The 18,481-nt window shown below is 32.3% G+C and overlaps 1 protein-coding gene and 1 non-coding gene across 2 annotated transcripts; both read left to right on the plus strand.

The window, feature by feature from the left end:
* Positions 1-3,310: 3,310 nt before the first annotated feature.
* TRNAV-AAC (transfer RNA valine (anticodon AAC)) lies at positions 3,311-3,384 on the plus strand. The gene has a single exon. It is a non-coding gene; the product is annotated as a tRNA-Val (tRNA).
* A 12,773-nt stretch (positions 3,385-16,157) lies between these two features.
* Positions 16,158-17,888, plus strand: LOC110779977 (ethylene-responsive transcription factor CRF4). Its single transcript, XM_021984422.2, has one exon. It carries the CDS (start codon positions 16,459-16,461, stop codon positions 17,620-17,622), a length of 1,164 nt encoding a protein of 387 aa, XP_021840114.1. The 5' UTR covers positions 16,158-16,458; the 3' UTR covers positions 17,623-17,888.
* Positions 17,889-18,481: the final 593 nt, after the last annotated feature.

The following is an 18,481-nucleotide window of genomic DNA, read 5'->3' on the forward strand; positions in this document are numbered from 1 at the left end:
GCAGGTCAAACCGGGTCGAGTATTCTGGGACGGAGGGAGTATATATTTTGGTCGAAATTAAATAAATTCATTACTTATTAAAATTTAGCCATGATTTTCTGTATGGACAAAATGAAAAAAAATAAAAAACTTGATTTTATTAAATTAAATGGATGCGTAAAATTTTGTTTTAAAGGTAATTTGAAACTCGTTTATTTTATCAAACTTGATTTAAGTTTGTTCAAGTTTGAGCTCAAACTCGAAAAGCAAATGAACATGTTCGTGAACAAAGCCTAATAAGCCAAACTCTTAACGAGTCAAGCTCGAACAAGAATGTTCAAAGTTCGTTAAGCCCGAGTTTAACTTGAACACTAATAATCCTTATCAAGTTTAACTCGAACAAAACAAAACTCTGACGACTCGTTTGTAGCCCTAATCTAGTGCATTTTCTTTCTAAAATTAACAATGTTCCCCGTTTTTTTTTTTTTTGATAATCAATGTACCCCGTATTTCGGAATACACAACTTATACTTCCTCCGTTCCGAAAATATCGCACCATGGTTGACTTTTACTCCTCTAACCATTACTTTGACTCTTAATATCTCAAATCGTATGCAAGTAAAATTATAAAAATTTAATATTTTTTGAAAATATATAACGATATGAATCTAACATGACCCCACATGACTAAAATTCTCTTACTTAAAAATTACAAAAAATGGTCAAAATCGTAGTGTGAATAGTGTCAAAAACAAATGGTGCAATATTTCCGGAACGGAGAAAGTATATATTACATAGTACATGTTAAAGTTATGTTTAGTTATTTTATCAATTAGGAAATAATTTAGTGGTAAACATTGAAGGGTTTGATATAAATATAATCAGGTTTACACAAAACCAGTCTACTATACATCCAAGTCTTAGGCTCTATTTTCTTTATCTGGTCTGGTATGGGTTGGTATGATTTTTCTAATTTCTGGTATTGATCTGGTATGATCAGATTCTTGATTTTTTTAATTTGGTCTAATCTAATTTAATACGGAATAAGTAATAAAAATAAGGCTCCGCTTGGTTAGCTATAAAACATTTTTAGCTTAAAATGATATTCATGGAAAACAATTTACAATAGAAAATACAATTCCAAAATTAGTTTTCCGTTGTTTGGTTCTATGTAAGAAAAATGAAGAAACAAAAGGGAAAGTAAGCAAGTTGTGAGAATAGTGTACAAGAGAAATAAGACAAAAAGAAAGGAAAACAATTTTCCCTTCATTTTCAAGGGAAAATGGTTTTCCATCATTGGGAGAACAATATTACTCATAGGGAAAATGTTTTTTCGCTACTTCCTCCGTTCTTCAATAGATGCATCATTTCTTTTTTAGACACTATTCATTAACTAAGTTTGACAATTATTCTTTCACATTATGTAAATACAAACATAGTCAAGTGAGATCTTGTTAAATTCGTATCAATATGAGGATTCCAAATATCAAATTTTTCAAATTTTTATTTTTTAGAGATATTAATGATCAAAGAAAAATGTTGGGATACATGAAAATAGAAATGATGCAACTATTGAGGAACAGAAAATAGAATATAAAATTGAAAATAGAGAAAAAATGTTTTCCCGAAAAATGTTTGACATCCAACCAAACGGAGTCAGTGAGGTTAAATATCAAATTTCCGAATTTCATTGGGGTCCAAATTGGGACCAGAAAAACCCCAAAATATAAGCCGGTTTCACTTTTAACACTTTGCAAATTCACATTAATCACATATTCACATGAGTAGAAAAAATTTACTGAAAAAGTTAACTACTTTAACTGTAATTTGTTTTAGTGTTTGTTTGATTGTATATGGGTGTATGCAAAATAAATTGAATGTAGCCAATTCAAGGAGTGGCCTCGTCACCCCCACATGGATAAGTACACGTGCCATTGTGCCAAGGTGTCGAGTTGACTGTAACCGTAATCCTCGCCGGTCACCGGTTCACTGCAAACCGGTTTTTGTCATTTTTACAGGAAAAAGCCGGTCACGCTTATGTCTTTGAGTCACAGGACAAATCACTTTAATTATCTCAGGTTTTTTAACGGTATTAATTTTTATGGTTGATATATAGCCTTTTTATGTTTAAACAAGTAGCCAAGTAGGACTGTGGGAGTGTACATTTTTTTTGTTTTTATTTCTCTGGCTCCTATCTATCATTAAATGCCACAAGCATGCAAAAAAAATATAAAAAAAAAAAAAATTATTTTTTATTTTATTTTATTTTGTATAAAAAATAAAATAATTATTTTGTCACCTATTGTAAGGTTAGTTTGAATGGTGTGTATCTATAGCCTTTAGAGTTTGACCACTAGCTTAGCTTCCTTAATTAATGAATGGTTGGCTATTTAACTAGGCTTTTTTTTAAGTATGTTTAAGGGCTAAACCCTATTACTTTGACTACCCTAGATTGTGAATGATGTTTTTTTTTGTGTATTTTTCCAAATACTATAATGAGTCCAAAAACGTATGTTTTCTTAAATAGGCATGTTTTGAGGATGTTTGTATGAAGTGTCATTAAGTTAAACGACGTATTATTATTAAGGATGAAATAACAACTTTGTTACTTGCTCGCTCGTGAAGCTAGAGTTGAGTAGGGTCGTAGGGTTGTTGATTTTGTAGTTTGGTAGGACTATAGGTGTGTTGATCAATTCTATGGATCGAGTAGATATCTATAAACATCAATATGATAAGCTTGTGTTTTTTGTTGTGTAAAGAAAAAAGTAGAAATTTTAAGTTAGTGATTTGATTGGTGTTATGTTGGATGTTCAATGGTGTTTATAATGGTTTCCAAATAACATGGAATTCCTCTTGATTATTCAAAAAAATCATAATTTCATCGGTAATCTATGAGGTCCACTTAATATTACGGAGTACTTGCTTTTTGTTTATCGTTTATGCGTGGAATGAGCATCGCTCCTAAAACTTTAAGTATTATAGAATAGCATACGATATGTATGCCATAAATAATGTAGCATAAGCTCTTAAAACATTTTAAACGAATAAGCGACCATTATCTTTTACAAATAAGGTTTTATGACTATAAAACAACATTTGTGGGAACGTATTTCTATAAAGCGAACTTATAGAAAAATTATTGCTAAATTAAATCACTCTGTATATTATTATGAGTCCTTTCCTTTTCTAAAAATAAAATTTGTAGAAGCTAGGAGATTCTCAATGTGCACTTAGGCATTGCAAAAGTGAAATAAAAAATTTCAGCCAGAGATTACACATTAGCGGAGTTCTTATCTATTATGTAATTTAGTGTGAGCAAGTAGTACAACCTGGTTTCGTGGTGTAGTTGGTTATCACGTCAGTCTAACACACTGAAGGTCCCCAGTTCGAGCCTGGGCGAAGCCAATTTGTTTTTATTTTTTTAATTTTCACTAATTATCTTCTTAATTTAAACAACTCTATTTTCCAATTAAATCTCCCGTAAAACGCTTAATTCATATAATGCACAGTTTTGTAATATCACTGTATTAATCAATTTCCAACTGAGGTCGCATAAATTGATTGTATGATCGCTCACTTTTTCATTCATGTAGAACTCTCTTAAACAAGTACTACGTAAAAGATAAGTGTTGGTTATAATTTTACCCTACACATGCATGATACATACAACCTTTATATCCCACGGTGTTAATTGTATAACGATTTTAAAATACTAGATGTATGCACTGTATTGGAAAATATAGTGATTTTCACATTGAGATTGCGTAGCAGACTATCAGGGCAAACCAGTGGTGTGTCAGCTAGGTCAAAGGTGGTGACATAACATGGAGGCTGGAGCTACATAATGAGATGAATCTAAAAATACTATGAAATACGTTTTTTCTCATATTTACATAAATTTTTTAACGAGTAAAGTTATTTTTCTCAGTAAAATAGAAGAAATTCAAATAGGACGAAAAATGGAATAGTAAGTAATAAGGAGTTATAGTACTTGTAGTAGTTTAAAGTAAAATGATTTGTGCAGCCCTAAGGGCGACATAGAAGAGGCTAAAAATGAAAACATTGCTTAAACAAAACACTTATTACATCGATTGACACGTAATTTTGTCACGTACTTCTAAATTATTTCCAATTTGGAAAACGTTGTTTGTAAGCTGTAACCCTAAATGCTGCATATATCATTACCCTTAAAAAAATCCGTAATTTTTAAATTTGGCTCAAATGATGATTAAACCCAATGGTTGAAATTAAGGGAAACTTATCTCTCAAGCTAGAACAGATGCATGTAAATATGATCAAGTCGGCAAATTTCCACGCTCAAAAGACAGATGAAGAAAGATAACATTTTTATCTTAGGGAAGATAATTTAGTTTAAGAAATCGAGTAAATAAAAACTCTACTATAGAAGATCACATGCATATACTCTCATCAATTTGCCTATGTTGTGTAACCCTTTTATGGTGTGTTTGTAGTCAAATATTCATACTCTTTTGACTAATTAAAGTTTAGTTCAGAACTTTGCTAATTGCTGCCTTTCAACCTTCTTTTTCATCAATATTTTTCTTTGTTAATGATTGTAATTCCGAGTGTAAATTGATAACTGTGTCTAAACGAGTTACATTAAACTGCCAGCTAGAGAGCAACGTAGAGTTGATCAATATGAGCCCTATCCGAAAATTACCGGGGTTTGGGCATAATATTTCGGCCCGATTTTCGGACTCAACCCAACCTTTTTAAACATTTTGCGGGCTTTGAGCAACGTAAAACAATAGTTTTAGTTACAAATTTGGCCCGGACCGAATCGGCCCAAAATAGGGGAACTCGAACACACAAAATTGGCCCGAAGCTTGGCCCGACCCGACATGATGGGCGACCCGGCCCATCTTTTGATCAGATCTAGAATGACGTAACATTATGATAATATGTATTATAGAAAAGTTGTTTGGTAATTAGCGGTTAGACATTTGTATAGTTGGCTCCACTAGATGCATGGTTGATTTTATCTAGTTGTGTAAAAGTGTTTGATAAATTATTTATTAGTTGTTAGTTATTAATGTGTAAAATGACCATTAATAACATTAGCATAAAATGATATACTCCCTAAGTACTAGGTTGGTAATGGTTTTAATTTTAAATGATATTGTGACAAAGTTGGCATGTATCAGTATGTAGTACCACTTCTTCAAATGATATTATGACAAAGTTGTGCAAAAGAGAATATTGAGTTTCCGAACACTCACATTAGCTTTCTAAAATAATCAAACCTTTTAATTCACCTCAAGCTTTTCTGTTTTATCCAAATATCTCATAACCAAACACCTCATATTTTTAGATTGAAATTAGATACTTCGTATATGAATCCAAGGCCCTCTGTAATATTTTAATAGATAGTAGAAATTGTCAACAACTTTGGAAAAATAATAATTAAAAATGCGTTTTCTCATAACTATTTTTTTCCCCATTAACTAATTAACCTCACATACTCTATTATTCCTCGTCCTTTTTCCTCATTTTTTGTTTTTCATAAATCATGTTGACTCTCTTAAAGTTAATTTCTTGCAATTAGATATAATAAGGTCCGATAAGTTCTCATCAAGTTTGATAATGTCCTATCAGATCAATCAAATTTAATCGGTTTCTGTAAGTTTTAATAAATGCAGTTTATATTTCATCCGGCAAAAAGAACACCATACCCCATTACAAAACACCTCTTGCTGGCTTCTTAGAGACACTTAACAAACCAATATTCAAAAATCAAAGGAATCACAATAGTAAAATGTTCTATAAGTGGAATGCCACTACAATATATAGTTACCAATATAAGTAGGTTTATGAATATATTTACTGTTAAGATGTGGGCATCTTATGTTCCATTCCCAACCACACTAGTCTATTTTTTATGCCATATTTTTTTTACTTGGGAAGGGTAAATTTGTACACTCCACATTAAAGTCCGAGCTAACAAATGCAGCTTTCCCAATATAAACGGTTAATTAAAATAAATGTAGAAAATAAAATTTACAACAAATTTCCCATCTTTTCATAACAGATCTTGTTCGTTAATGCTAAGTACTCCGTATTTGTTTGCTTAATTTGTTTTTTTTGGGATTATTGATCGAGGAAACATAGGGATTAATTCTTGGGTTTCTTCATTTTAATTTCTTCATTTTTCAACATTTTCTTATTTATTCATTTAATTAATTAATTTCCGTAGGTCCATAAGTACACAAGGCAGCCTCTTGTTGTACATTTTAAAACATTGTTCATCATAATAAACATATAAATAAGTCATTTTTTGTTTTCTCAAGAAAAGAACTTCCTAGGAAAGTATTGCTTATGTTTTCATAATTTTTTCCTTATTTTGGTTTCTGTAAACTACTCGTCTACTCCACTATTATATTATGTGTACCATATTTTGAAAAAAAAAGTAGGTTATTATAATTTAATAAATTTATTGTTTGTTTTGGCAAATAGGATTGGCTCCGTTCTATTAGACTTATTTGATTGAACTTAACTGAACTTACCTGGACTTATTTTATCTGAAATTAACTTATTTTGCCTGCACTAAACTTATTTTTGTGTAAAATTGTCTAAAAAAAACTTATTTTTGCTGAACTTATATTGTTTGAACTTATCTAAATTTATCTGAATTTAACTGAACTTATTTTGTCTGAAATAAGTCAAAATAGGTCGAACAGGAACAGAGCCTAAATAGGAGTTATTTATAACTTGCTAGCTAATATTGGCTCTCCATCCTTTTTTTACTGTATTTATAATATTTATGTTCTTTTTTGAGAATTTCATAATTAAATCCCTTTTATTTCAATATATTTATCAATATAAAAATGTCACGTGACACATAAAATTGCTCGAAAAAAAATCCTAAATTTCAAAGTTGATCCTTTATTAATTATAGACTAATTGATTGAATGACAAATATACAAGTGGGCCGACTTTAATTAAGCCCAAATTGAAGGTTCGTTGACCACGTACAAGCCCAACAAATTTTCAATATAAAACTAATTGATCGATAAAAGAATATACGTTGACCACCTAAGTTGGTAATCATTTCCTCAACGTGGGACAATTAGTCTCCACTTACACGTGTTGTTTTTCCTAACATTGAATCATATAAGTCAATAAATCATAGAGTTTTCCCTTACTCCTCTTTTTCTTTATTTTTTGTTGGTTACACTTTATATTTTTTTTGTCAAACTTTGAAAACATTAACCGTAAATTTTCAATATTGTGAATATCAAAACAATACATTTGAGATGTTGTGTTATCAACATATATTTTCAACTTATCCACTGTTTTAAAAAAGAAAATCATATGCAATTGAATTTATTTCTGATCAAATGTGTACATTATAGAGTGTGAAAAACAAAGTGTAACAAAAAGAACGGAGGGAGTATTTCACTTACAAATGCTTATTATTCCTCTATGTTAAAAAAGAAAAAAAAAAGTGTGCCTATAAAGAAAAATGATAGGTTGAATGATGAATATACTTTAAATTACACCAAAAAGGGAAAAAATATGGATAAACAAGAATAAAATGGTGAAGAATATGAGTATATTTGTTATTGGGATAGGGTAAGATTAGATACCCACCAAACAGAATAAATTCAAGAGGTCAAAATTGGAAAGTGTTATTTTATTTGATTCTCATACATAATACGTACCAATTGAATTGTACATTTGTACGTCAATATTCCATGAACCCAAAGATACGATTTGGCTATTCATATAAACATGATGCATGATTAGCCGGTTTTCACTAAACTCGACGCATATTATAATCTTAATTAACTTACTTCGTATGATTTAATCTTTGTTATTTATGATTCATTTTATGGAAGTTCATGATTCATTGTTGAATTGAAGCATCAAGCATGCATGTACTAACTTTTTCATGCACCAATTGCTATCTATAATTGGAAATTCTATAAACACATATAGATATTTTTTAATATATACAAATTATATATGTACAGTCTGTTTGTTTCAACTTATTTCAACTATTTTTTAATTATATCAGTAAAACTAATTTCAGAAAAGTTCGACAAAGTAAAAAAATTCAGACAATTAACACACGAAAAAAACTTTTTTCAGCAAGTTCATATAAGTTATTGAGTAATTATTCAGTAAAATTCAGGTGAACCAAAGGGATGCATGCGATCTACTCCGTATTAACAACAACAAGAAGGATGGAGTACTATCTTATGGTACCAGATTGTCACGGACGGGACTTTTGACCGCCCGCGCGGCGCCTTAATCCCTGAGGCTTGATCCAGGCCAGCCTACCCCATATGCGCAACAAGCATCGAACACAACAATAGTAGAGGAAACAACACGAAATGATACTAACCTGCACCAGGATACATGCATCAGTAAAGCATACAGGCTCATGGGAGTTGCCTCATATGGCACACGCTGGGTCTTAGCATCGGGAAAATGTCAACACGTGACAAGATGCTAACTAACTTCATTTGTTGGTTGTAAATTGTAATAGAGGATACTCGTAATTGTACTAATGTACAATATTATTATATATATTGAGTCTCAGACACCAGTATTAGGGTAAGTCGTATCATTATATTCACATCAACCACCAGTGACGGAGGCAAGATTTTTAAATTGTGGTGTCGACATGCTAATAAAATAACTATTTAACCCGCATTAATTTTCCTTTTCTAATAAAATAAGGTAATAAATGTTTTTTTATTTTTATAAGAATTGTCTCACAATAGCTCCGCCACTGGCCATCACATGTTGACATTGTGGAGGGGGATACTGTTGAATCTTGTCAACATCATTTGTCTTTTATAACCTTATCCGCACACAGAAGGAAACAGTACTCATATATTTTGTGATTTAAATCTTGCTTTTTTTTTTAAGGGGATTTACAACTTGTATATATATGATGATCAATTGGTTTCCAAAATTCCATCGATGTTGATGTGTAAAACGTCCCCATGAGTATCTAAGTAGCGTATCTTTTATGATCTTATCTAAGTTGTCATATTATTGATTTCTTAGTGGTTCACTTGGCTCAATGTGGGGCCAAAGTTCAAGGGTGCTTGACCTTTTTTGTCGTTGTATATGGATACTTCACAAGTCCACATAGATACGTACGCTTATCTCGACATCAAACAATCTAGCTGGAGTTGTAAACTTGTAAATAACTAAATATATTAATTGAGGCTAAACGTTTTATGTAGGGCAAAACAAATCTCTATTTGGTTGCTCAAATCAACGTATGGGGCCATGGGGTATATACTTTATTGAATTTTATTAGAGGTAAACCGTAATTAAACTTGATCAACATAGGCTTAATTGAATCGGAAATATTAAATTATAAGTTCGAAGTTAGAGAGAATTTTTTTGGTTAGGCTCAGTCTGAAACTTATGGACTTTTAAGAGTTTAAGCATATTTTCATGCTTAAAAGTTATTTTGTTTTTTAATTATGGCTCACTTCAGTTGAATCCAATTTAAATGTTCGATCAGGACATGAAAAGAGTTACTCAATGTAAAGCTCGATATATGATCACTTAATTAGCTTGAAACTAGTCACTATTTTTGGCATGGCTTGTCATTGGATCACCGCTAATGAGAAAAGGCGCATGAATAACCATTAGTAAATATTTATCAAATAATATTTCGGTTACATTTTTAATTTAGTGGTTGAAATTAAATTAATTAATTGAATACTCTGTGTTATTTTGTTGTTAACTAAATCATATATTTTGTTGAATAGTTTTCTTTTGTGTATAACTTTCTAAGGTTATTATTATATTTTTTTTATTAATTTTCATGAGTAATCTAACTACTTCTAATAACTTGTTTTTGTACTATATTTAAATGCTTTTAGTACGTACTGGCGTACTATATTATTTTTCGAATAAGTTGAATAGAACATAACCTTGATAGCAGAATTAATTGATCGAAATTCGATGTTAGAGTACAGGAAAAGTTGGAAACAATTGATCAGCCAAGTAGGTGATAAAATCGTTTAAAGCATGGCGATGCATATTGCATAATCATGAGGATTGTTTTGAATCGGGTCTTCCCCACTCCTTTTTGCTTTTTTCATTCTTCTTCGTATGTTTTACATGCATGCGTGAGACTAATATATTTGCTAGATTGGTTGGTGTGACACTTTTTATTTTTCGTCTTTCACATTCTAATTCATTATTTTTAGTAAGTCTAGACCGTCATACGAATAAGATCGTTGATTTAGGCAATTAAAAGTGTAATTATATAATGACGAAGTTTAACTATTTGATTGATTATAACTAATTAAACACATGTTAAAAACGAATCTAGGCCGCACTCGTTATCAAGGGTCATTAATTAAACATATTGCATAATTTTGAATTTATTTTTTAAAAAGAGGATGTTAAGAGGGTGACACATGATATGCAACTTTTTTTTGTTTTAAAATATTAGTATACGTAGTACATATCAATATAGGGGGTCGGGAGTAATCAAAAGTGATCATTAACCACTACAACATATAAGATCAAAGAGGGCGAAAAATGTCTAATATCGCCCTCTTTGATGTAAATCTCGCCCTTTCAGGCTACCCATCGCCCTATTAATTAGGCTCGTTGTATTAGCTCTTTCTTCTTTTGCTAATGTGGGACACTTATAATGTGATGTGTCATGGGTCAGATATTAACAACATAACTATCTATTTTATATTTTTATCACAACGTATAACTGTTTAATTAAAAAATACAACTATTTAATAAGAAGTTGGTTTATACATAACACCGTCTACTGCATATAAGTTTTTGTATTCTTTTGGGAGGTGTTTGAAGGAGGGGGAATCATGATTCATATCACAAGATTCATAGTACTCTACGAATAAAGCAAGATCTATTTTAATAGTTTTTCCCAATTGTTAATTAAGAGTTCAATATTTTAAATTAAGAAATGAACAAGTAAAGAAAAAGCGGTTGATTAAAGAATTAGTCTATGATGTAAGAAATTTGATTAAAGCTAGTTTTATTGCATTTATTGGAATTAAACTTGTGTAAGGCCCTTTTCACTTCACCTTCATTTCGTTCTAACTGAAATTAAAATTACTAAAACTAAACTAAACTGTACTTGAGATCAAATTGCAATATGAGGTTGAGCTACGTCCGGGTTCAAAAAATAGGCTAATGTTAGCTTGAGATACACGGACGAGGTCTAATCGATTTGAGTCTAATCGGATAGTATATATTATTTATATGGTCATTATACTCAAAAAAATAAGTGTATTGAAAAAACACCTAGTATAATCGGACAAAGTTTTGTGAGAGGCCATCGTGCACATACACGTTAAATGTGTATAAAAAAAATCGGTTTACTTCGATTATTTTCTGATGTCGGTTGGATCGGGTTAATTTTTTACAGCAATATTATCAGATACGTAGTACATAGTATCAAAACATAGATAATTGGTATTGTTCATTATGATTATAATAAAATGCATTATATATGTTATTAGAGAATCAAAATTGTCTTTTGATGCATAATATATGTCAATTGAAGTTTAAAATCGTCTTTTCATGACTTAAAAAGTGAATTACTTTCATATATTAGAGCATAAGCATAACTATAAACCTATAGTTTACATAATCAAATCCAACTTTTTGCTTAGACTAAATGAATTAAAAGAGGTCTTTTTACAAAATCTTTTACTTTAAAACTCTTAATATCGAATAATTACACAAAAAGAAGCCTCTTTCTGCAAAATTAGTGTAAAACGTTTAACTTTGTCCCGTACGGTTTTTATTACAAAGGTCTGTTCGATTTACTGCTTTACTTTGTATCAATTGGTCAATTTAATTACTTAATTAATTAATTAAATTAAAGTATATATTAAATACATAATTAATTAAAGTATATATTAATTTAGTGTATAAAAATGAAAATAGGAAGGTCACGTGAGGGGAATCGTGGTTAATAAGAAACGTACAAGGCTACTAAATTGTGTATTTTGTTTGATTGAGATTAAGAAACAATAATAGATCCTCGTTGAAGGAATGTTTTGCTTAATCCAAAATATAAAGCTTAATGTTTGACAAAATCTCTGCTGTTTCTTTCTGTCTTCTTTGTTACGTCAAGTTTTAAATTTTTTTCAACTTTTTAATTCAATTTTTGTGATAAAATTCTAGTGGTCAATTTCTATATGCACAAAAAAATGTAGTGACATTGATACTCTTCAATTAATTGTCAAATTAAGTTGATTTATTCAGAATTTTAGGCAGTTGGGAAATTTGGGTTAATTAGTTTGGAAACTGTATTGATTATAAATTGAAAGCTCTTGACTCCATCTTTCATTGAATTATTTGATAATATAATTTCAGTAATACGGTTGTACGTACCTAACAAGCTCCCTTGACCTCTGAACTCTAGTTTTACTAAATACACGTATTTCTAAAACCGTGACTTGGAGTTGAACTAGCGTTACCAGAAGTTTGTGTACAAACCCAATCAATTACTCCATTGAACTAACGCAACAGATGACGTTTATTCACTAGTGTGAACTGCATGTGAAGACTATCTTTAAACTTTGACAACACATTAAAATAGTGAAAAGGGATAGAATTTCACGGATGAAAATTAACGAATTTTAAACTTTTATACGGATCACTTTCGTGTTGGGTTATACTAGTAACCTAATTAAATTGAAGAGTGTTGCCCACCACATTCTTCAAATTTAAAGTTTTGGTTGTCCGTTGAACCTTATGTTACAAATACGAGCAAGACACCACCCAAAACCGATCATCCTGCCTTATAAAATTTTATATAACTCCATCAAAAATCAATTTGTATCAGTCAGGTCTCAACACGCTATTGTAACCCATTACCACCTCAGCAACTACTCTTTCGACCACAACATATTTAAGTGTATGTTTCTCCTCACTCATTTCATAAAGTACACATTTTTGTGTAAATCCTAAAAACGACTCTAGGAATCTAGGATAGTACAATAAGCAAGAGACATGAAAGATTAGTTTCTTCCTCTCAAACTCCAATGCTAATGACATACATAAACCTTGAGCCACAAGCAAAATGGAAACTTGATCATATCATTTGCATACAAAAAACACATTAAAAATTAAATAAAAATACTTCACATAGATGTTTGGAATCACTTATCATTTGGTCCAAAATTTGTAGGTTTCTCGTACAGAACACCCATGTCCATACACATGAGACCACCCATCTCCATTTTGCCCCCTTTTTATCAACTTGCTTCTTGTCTGAAATATGAAATGTCATTATTACCCCTTTGTAGTTATACACTAGCTAACTCAATTTTCTCTAGGTCCCATCTTCGTCTGTGTGGTGCAATCCACGCGCTACTTTTGCGAAAATATACTTTAGTTACGTTATCTTCACCTTATTTGTATTGCGACAAATTGCTTATTGGTTCAGTGGTGATTGAGGTTGAACTTGGTAGGGAGGATCCGTGTTCGATACCCCGCAACAACAATTGGGAGGAGAATAGAACCTATCCACCCAGAACTCGACCCGAACTCGGATTAGTTCTAAGGATGAACCAGGTGCTAACACCAAAAAAAAAAAAAACCTTATTCTTATTGCTTATTAGATCTGATAAAAAAAAGATAATTTCAGATCAGGAAAAAAAAAGTACCTCCAGAAAACAACAAGATCTGAACAGACCTAATCAGATCAATCAGATCAGACCAGTCCAGTCCAGTTCGGATAAAGAAAACAAGGCCTTAGACAATTGGAATTACATTGACCGTTGGTTACAGAGCGTGGGGTACACGTAGTAAGATGATACGTTGTAGTGGAAAACAAGAAGATACTCAGGGCCGTACATTTCAAACCGAATTATAAATGGCGGTAAATTCTAGGTTGCCCGCCACGTTACTTGCAGCTGTAAAAAGTTAAATTTAAAATCATTTTGATTTTTTGATTTTTTTTTTCTAACGGTTGTCCAGCAAAAAATGCACTGGTTTGATATTTGTTTTTTTGGTTGGTTGGTGTGATGGTTGAATTTAAATGTTCAATTGTCCTTGATGAAGATCATCATCATCATCATAAGTCCTCTTTTGCTCCATAATTATACACTATTGGTGTATATTTATGGATAAACGTAAGAAGATGTCTTAACCATCAAAAAGTTTGTTTTTAGTATTTATAATTTTATCGGAGCTGGATTCGTGGATATCCAAATTAGAAGAATGGTAGGAGTAAAGGAACTTTATACGCATTAAATCAACAAACATCAAATTAAATGTACAATCTTCACCTACTAAGCCAAACTTATTCGCTTGGTATGTGTTGGTGAAGCATAACATTTGCCAATATCATGATGCGTTTTATGCACGCGAAATCACTTATCTGAAATAAACGTACTTAGCTATACTTATTTTAGAACTAACCGTAATATGTTACAGCTAATTTTAGGAAATAATAACAAACTGTCAATACAGAAGTACGATGAACGAGTATATATTAAGAAGTCTTGTGTTATGCGGTCAGAATAATTTTATTAAGTTAATTTGTAGCTATATAACTACGTACGCCAAACGTTTATTTCTTTTTGGTAGGTAACTAAAATTGTCTTGTTGTACATAATTCTACACAGGGCATCCTTAGGGGGAGAGGGAACAATTTTTCACACCAGGTCAAGCTTGACTCGTAGTTAGTACAGATGAAGCGTCACATTGACCAACATTGATTAAGACGCGTTATAATTTACTTTTTTTTTACAACAACCTTAATTACGTGGGAACACGATCTTGATTTCTCTGAGAAGCTTCATATAATTTGATTTATTACCATAGACTATACATTTTCCCATCGAGTCAACAGGTAATGTTTGATTCAATTCCCTTTTAGACCAGGTTGTAACATGAAGTTTAATTTCACGTGGCACTCCAATAATTGAAGTTACGTCATCAAACTCAGTTACTGATGATTTCATCCCATTTTGACGCGTTGTTCACACACAAAAATTTTACAGTAATAAATCTATTCATCAACATTAAACTAGTTTGGCCTTTCACATTTTTCTCCCTTTGATCATAATTAAGTACTTCAATGAAAGTAATTAAACTGTAGAAATAATATTTCATATCCTGTTCTCATGCTTCGTTCACACACAAAATTTGTACAATAGATCAGTTAATTTTTCAAACATTAAGCTAGTTTGGCCTTTCACATTTTCCTTCCTTCGATCATAATTAAGTACTTTGATGAAAGTAATTAAACCGTAAAATTAGTACTTCATATATTATTATTATTATTATTATTATTATTATTATTAATATAGGATTATTATTATTAAACTATAATTAAATGTTTAATTGAATTAATTATTATTACTCCATAGTAATTAGTGAGTGAGGGAAAGTGATGACCCATGAGTGAAGAGTGATGAGAATTTTTGACCGACAAGTTAAAACGAAGAAGGCCGGGCATCTTGGGTCTCACGTGATAGGCCAACACGTAAACCAATGTTTTTTTTTTTCTTCCTCACAAAAAAAAAAAACAAAAACTCATGTTTTGCTGACTCACTTGTAACTATCAACCTCTTCACTACCCAGTTGGAGCTTCCCCCATTGGATTAATCTTCTCTCTCTTTGGACCACATTCCACGTGTCCAAATCGTGCCCATTCACACACCCTATGCGGCGGTCCGTAAATTTGTGTTGTCTTCCCATTTCACCTCCCCTCGCCGGTTTGTCACCGGCTTGTCACTCTATCATTTCACCTCCTCCTCCCATCCGCAAATATTGTTATGTTCTTTTCGCCTTATTCTGACTGCTTATTAACTTAAATTAAAAAATAGATCAGATTGTATCAGATTAGATTAGAAAAAGCAAAAATATTCACAGTAATCATAGCTCCTCATATTTTATTCACAAGTAGTACTCCGTTCTGTCTAACTTATTTTTATTATTCATTAGATTAGGTCAGTAAAATCAGAACAAACCAGATCAGACTAGACTAGAAAAAACAAAAAGCGAAATCAAACCAGGTGAATAGAACATAACCTTAGATTTCTATAATTAGAGATATTTTTGCCCCCCCTCTCAAGCCAATTATACAAAACCAACAAATAATTAAAAAATAATTAAAAAATTTAACATTTCCAATTTCGGCTGATGGGTATCCTATATAAAACCCATCTCAAGTGTCACTTGCTTACCTTCTTCACTCTCCCTCATTTTTCTCTATCTCTCTACATTTTCTCTCTCTAGAGTCATTAGTAAAATAATTTGAACTTTCCCATAAACCTCCAACCCCTTTAATTTCCTTTTCTCCCAACATTGAATCTTTCCTTTTCAAAGATATTGAGTATTTTTTGGTATCGATAATCTTTGATTTCTTCCAATTTCCACCCACCCCTTTTTTGACGCCTTTTTTCCATCCCTTCTTGATGTTAAGAAGAAGTGGAGGAAATCACTGAATTTGTTGAAGACTGAAAGAGGAAAAAAAAAACAATGGATTATTCACAGTTGTTATGCCCGGTGAAATACACCGAACATCGCAGCGTGACAAAGAAGCAGAATCTTATCAAACCAACGAAGAAATCGGTCCCAAAACCACCGCCAAGGGTGGTTCGAGTATCGGTTGTCGATAACGACGCCACTGATTCCTCCAGCGATGAGGAGGCGGAGATTTTCGGCCGTCACCGTGTGCGACGGTACTTGAACGAGATTGTGATTGAGCAAACGACTAGTTTGACAACAAATGCTGTAGCGGCGGTGCCACCGGTTGTTGCCCCTGTTTGTAAAAAGGGTGGTTCGAGGAAGAAGTCAACTAATACAGCCGCGACACCGCAGCCCGGCGGTGTTCTGATGACTTCCGGTGGTGTGAGGAAGTTCAGAGGAGTACGTCAACGGCCGTGGGGAAAATGGGCGGCGGAGATTCGAGACCCGGCTAGACGGGTTCGTCTCTGGCTCGGCACTTACGACACCGCTGAGGAAGCTGCTATGGTTTATGACAACGCCGCGATTAAACTCCGCGGTCCGGATGCGCTTACTAACTTTGCTACTCCTCCGCCCCGTGAGCCACCGCCACCAGTGGTGGTTGAGGCTCACGCGCCATCAACCTCGACCGGTTACGAATCCGGCGACGAATCTGCCTCACACAACCTCCTCTGCTCTCCCACCTCTGTCCTACACTTCCGCGGCGGGTCGGAGGAACTTTCCCGGTTCAAACCGGATATCGAACCCGAACCCGAGAATGAGCTTATTTTTCCGGTTCATGAACCAAGTACTACCCATAGTGTCAGCACTAGCAGTACTAGTTGTTACAACTTGGAAGAATGTCAAGGTGAGTCATCATCGAATATCGGCGACTTATTAGACACCCCGTTTTTGAACGATTTCTTCAACTTCGAAACGCCGGAACCGATGATTTTCGACGATTCCAAATCGTCGGAAAGTCTCTTCACAATAAGCGACGATAACGATCAACAATTTCATCATCAGTTCGATTTCGGTGATGTGTTCGATGATTCGTTTATGGATGATTTTGATTTTAGTACGATGAATAACAACATCAACAACAATGATTATTCATCGTCTAATATGTTGCAAGTGGATGATTATTTTCAAGACATCAATGACATTTTTGCGTCGGATCCTCTTGTAGCTTTGTAGTTCCGACACTAAAAGAGAAAAAAAATGGAGAGAGGTTGAGTTGAACAGTCATCTTTCCGGCCGATTTATCGGCAAGTTTTGTACCGGCGGCGGCTAATAGATTTTATTTTTTTATTTTATTTAATTATTGTTGCTTATATTTAGTAAGTAGTACTAATATAGAGTATTATTCTCTGTTAGCAAATATAGCGGGGAATTTTTGAGTGTTAGTGGAAATTATAATTATTAATAATAATAATAAAATTATATAGAGTAATTATTAATTATATAGGCTTTTACTTATTTATTTTTTTTGTTAATTTTGTGATGATGAGTTGTACACAATAATTTTGGTTGAAAAATGGAAATAAAGATATCAATTTGTTTCCTACTTTTTACTATTTCATTAGTTGTGCTTCTTGATTTTCTACCATATTTGTTTTGTTTCCTTGAGTCATATCATTCGTTTCTTTAACTATCAACCTCAAAAGATATTTCAAAAGATTCATGTACACATTGATTGTCTGGACTTACTTTTACGCATTACAACTTACCGCCACGAGAACTGTCAAATAATATTATTACTATCCTTATTATCAAGATCGTTTATACTATTCTTAACCATTTGCAAGTTTGCAACGTAAAATAAATTTTAATTAACAACAACAATAATCGCCTATAAATTATTTGATAATAACCATTTGCTAGTTCGCAACGTGTAACGAGTATAAATTAACAATAATAATAATGGAGCAACATAGTAAGAAGTATATTTTGGACAATAATTAATTTGGTGGCCTAAATATTTTTTGTATAACAAAGGTATCTATAAAAAAAAATATAAAAGGGTAGAATATGGGAAGGACGTGGGATTGGCAGC

The sequence above is a fragment of the Spinacia oleracea genome, chromosome 3 (genome assembly GCF_020520425.1).
Source record: "Spinacia oleracea cultivar Varoflay chromosome 3, BTI_SOV_V1, whole genome shotgun sequence".
Classification (NCBI taxonomy): Eukaryota; Viridiplantae; Streptophyta; class Magnoliopsida; order Caryophyllales; family Amaranthaceae; genus Spinacia; species Spinacia oleracea.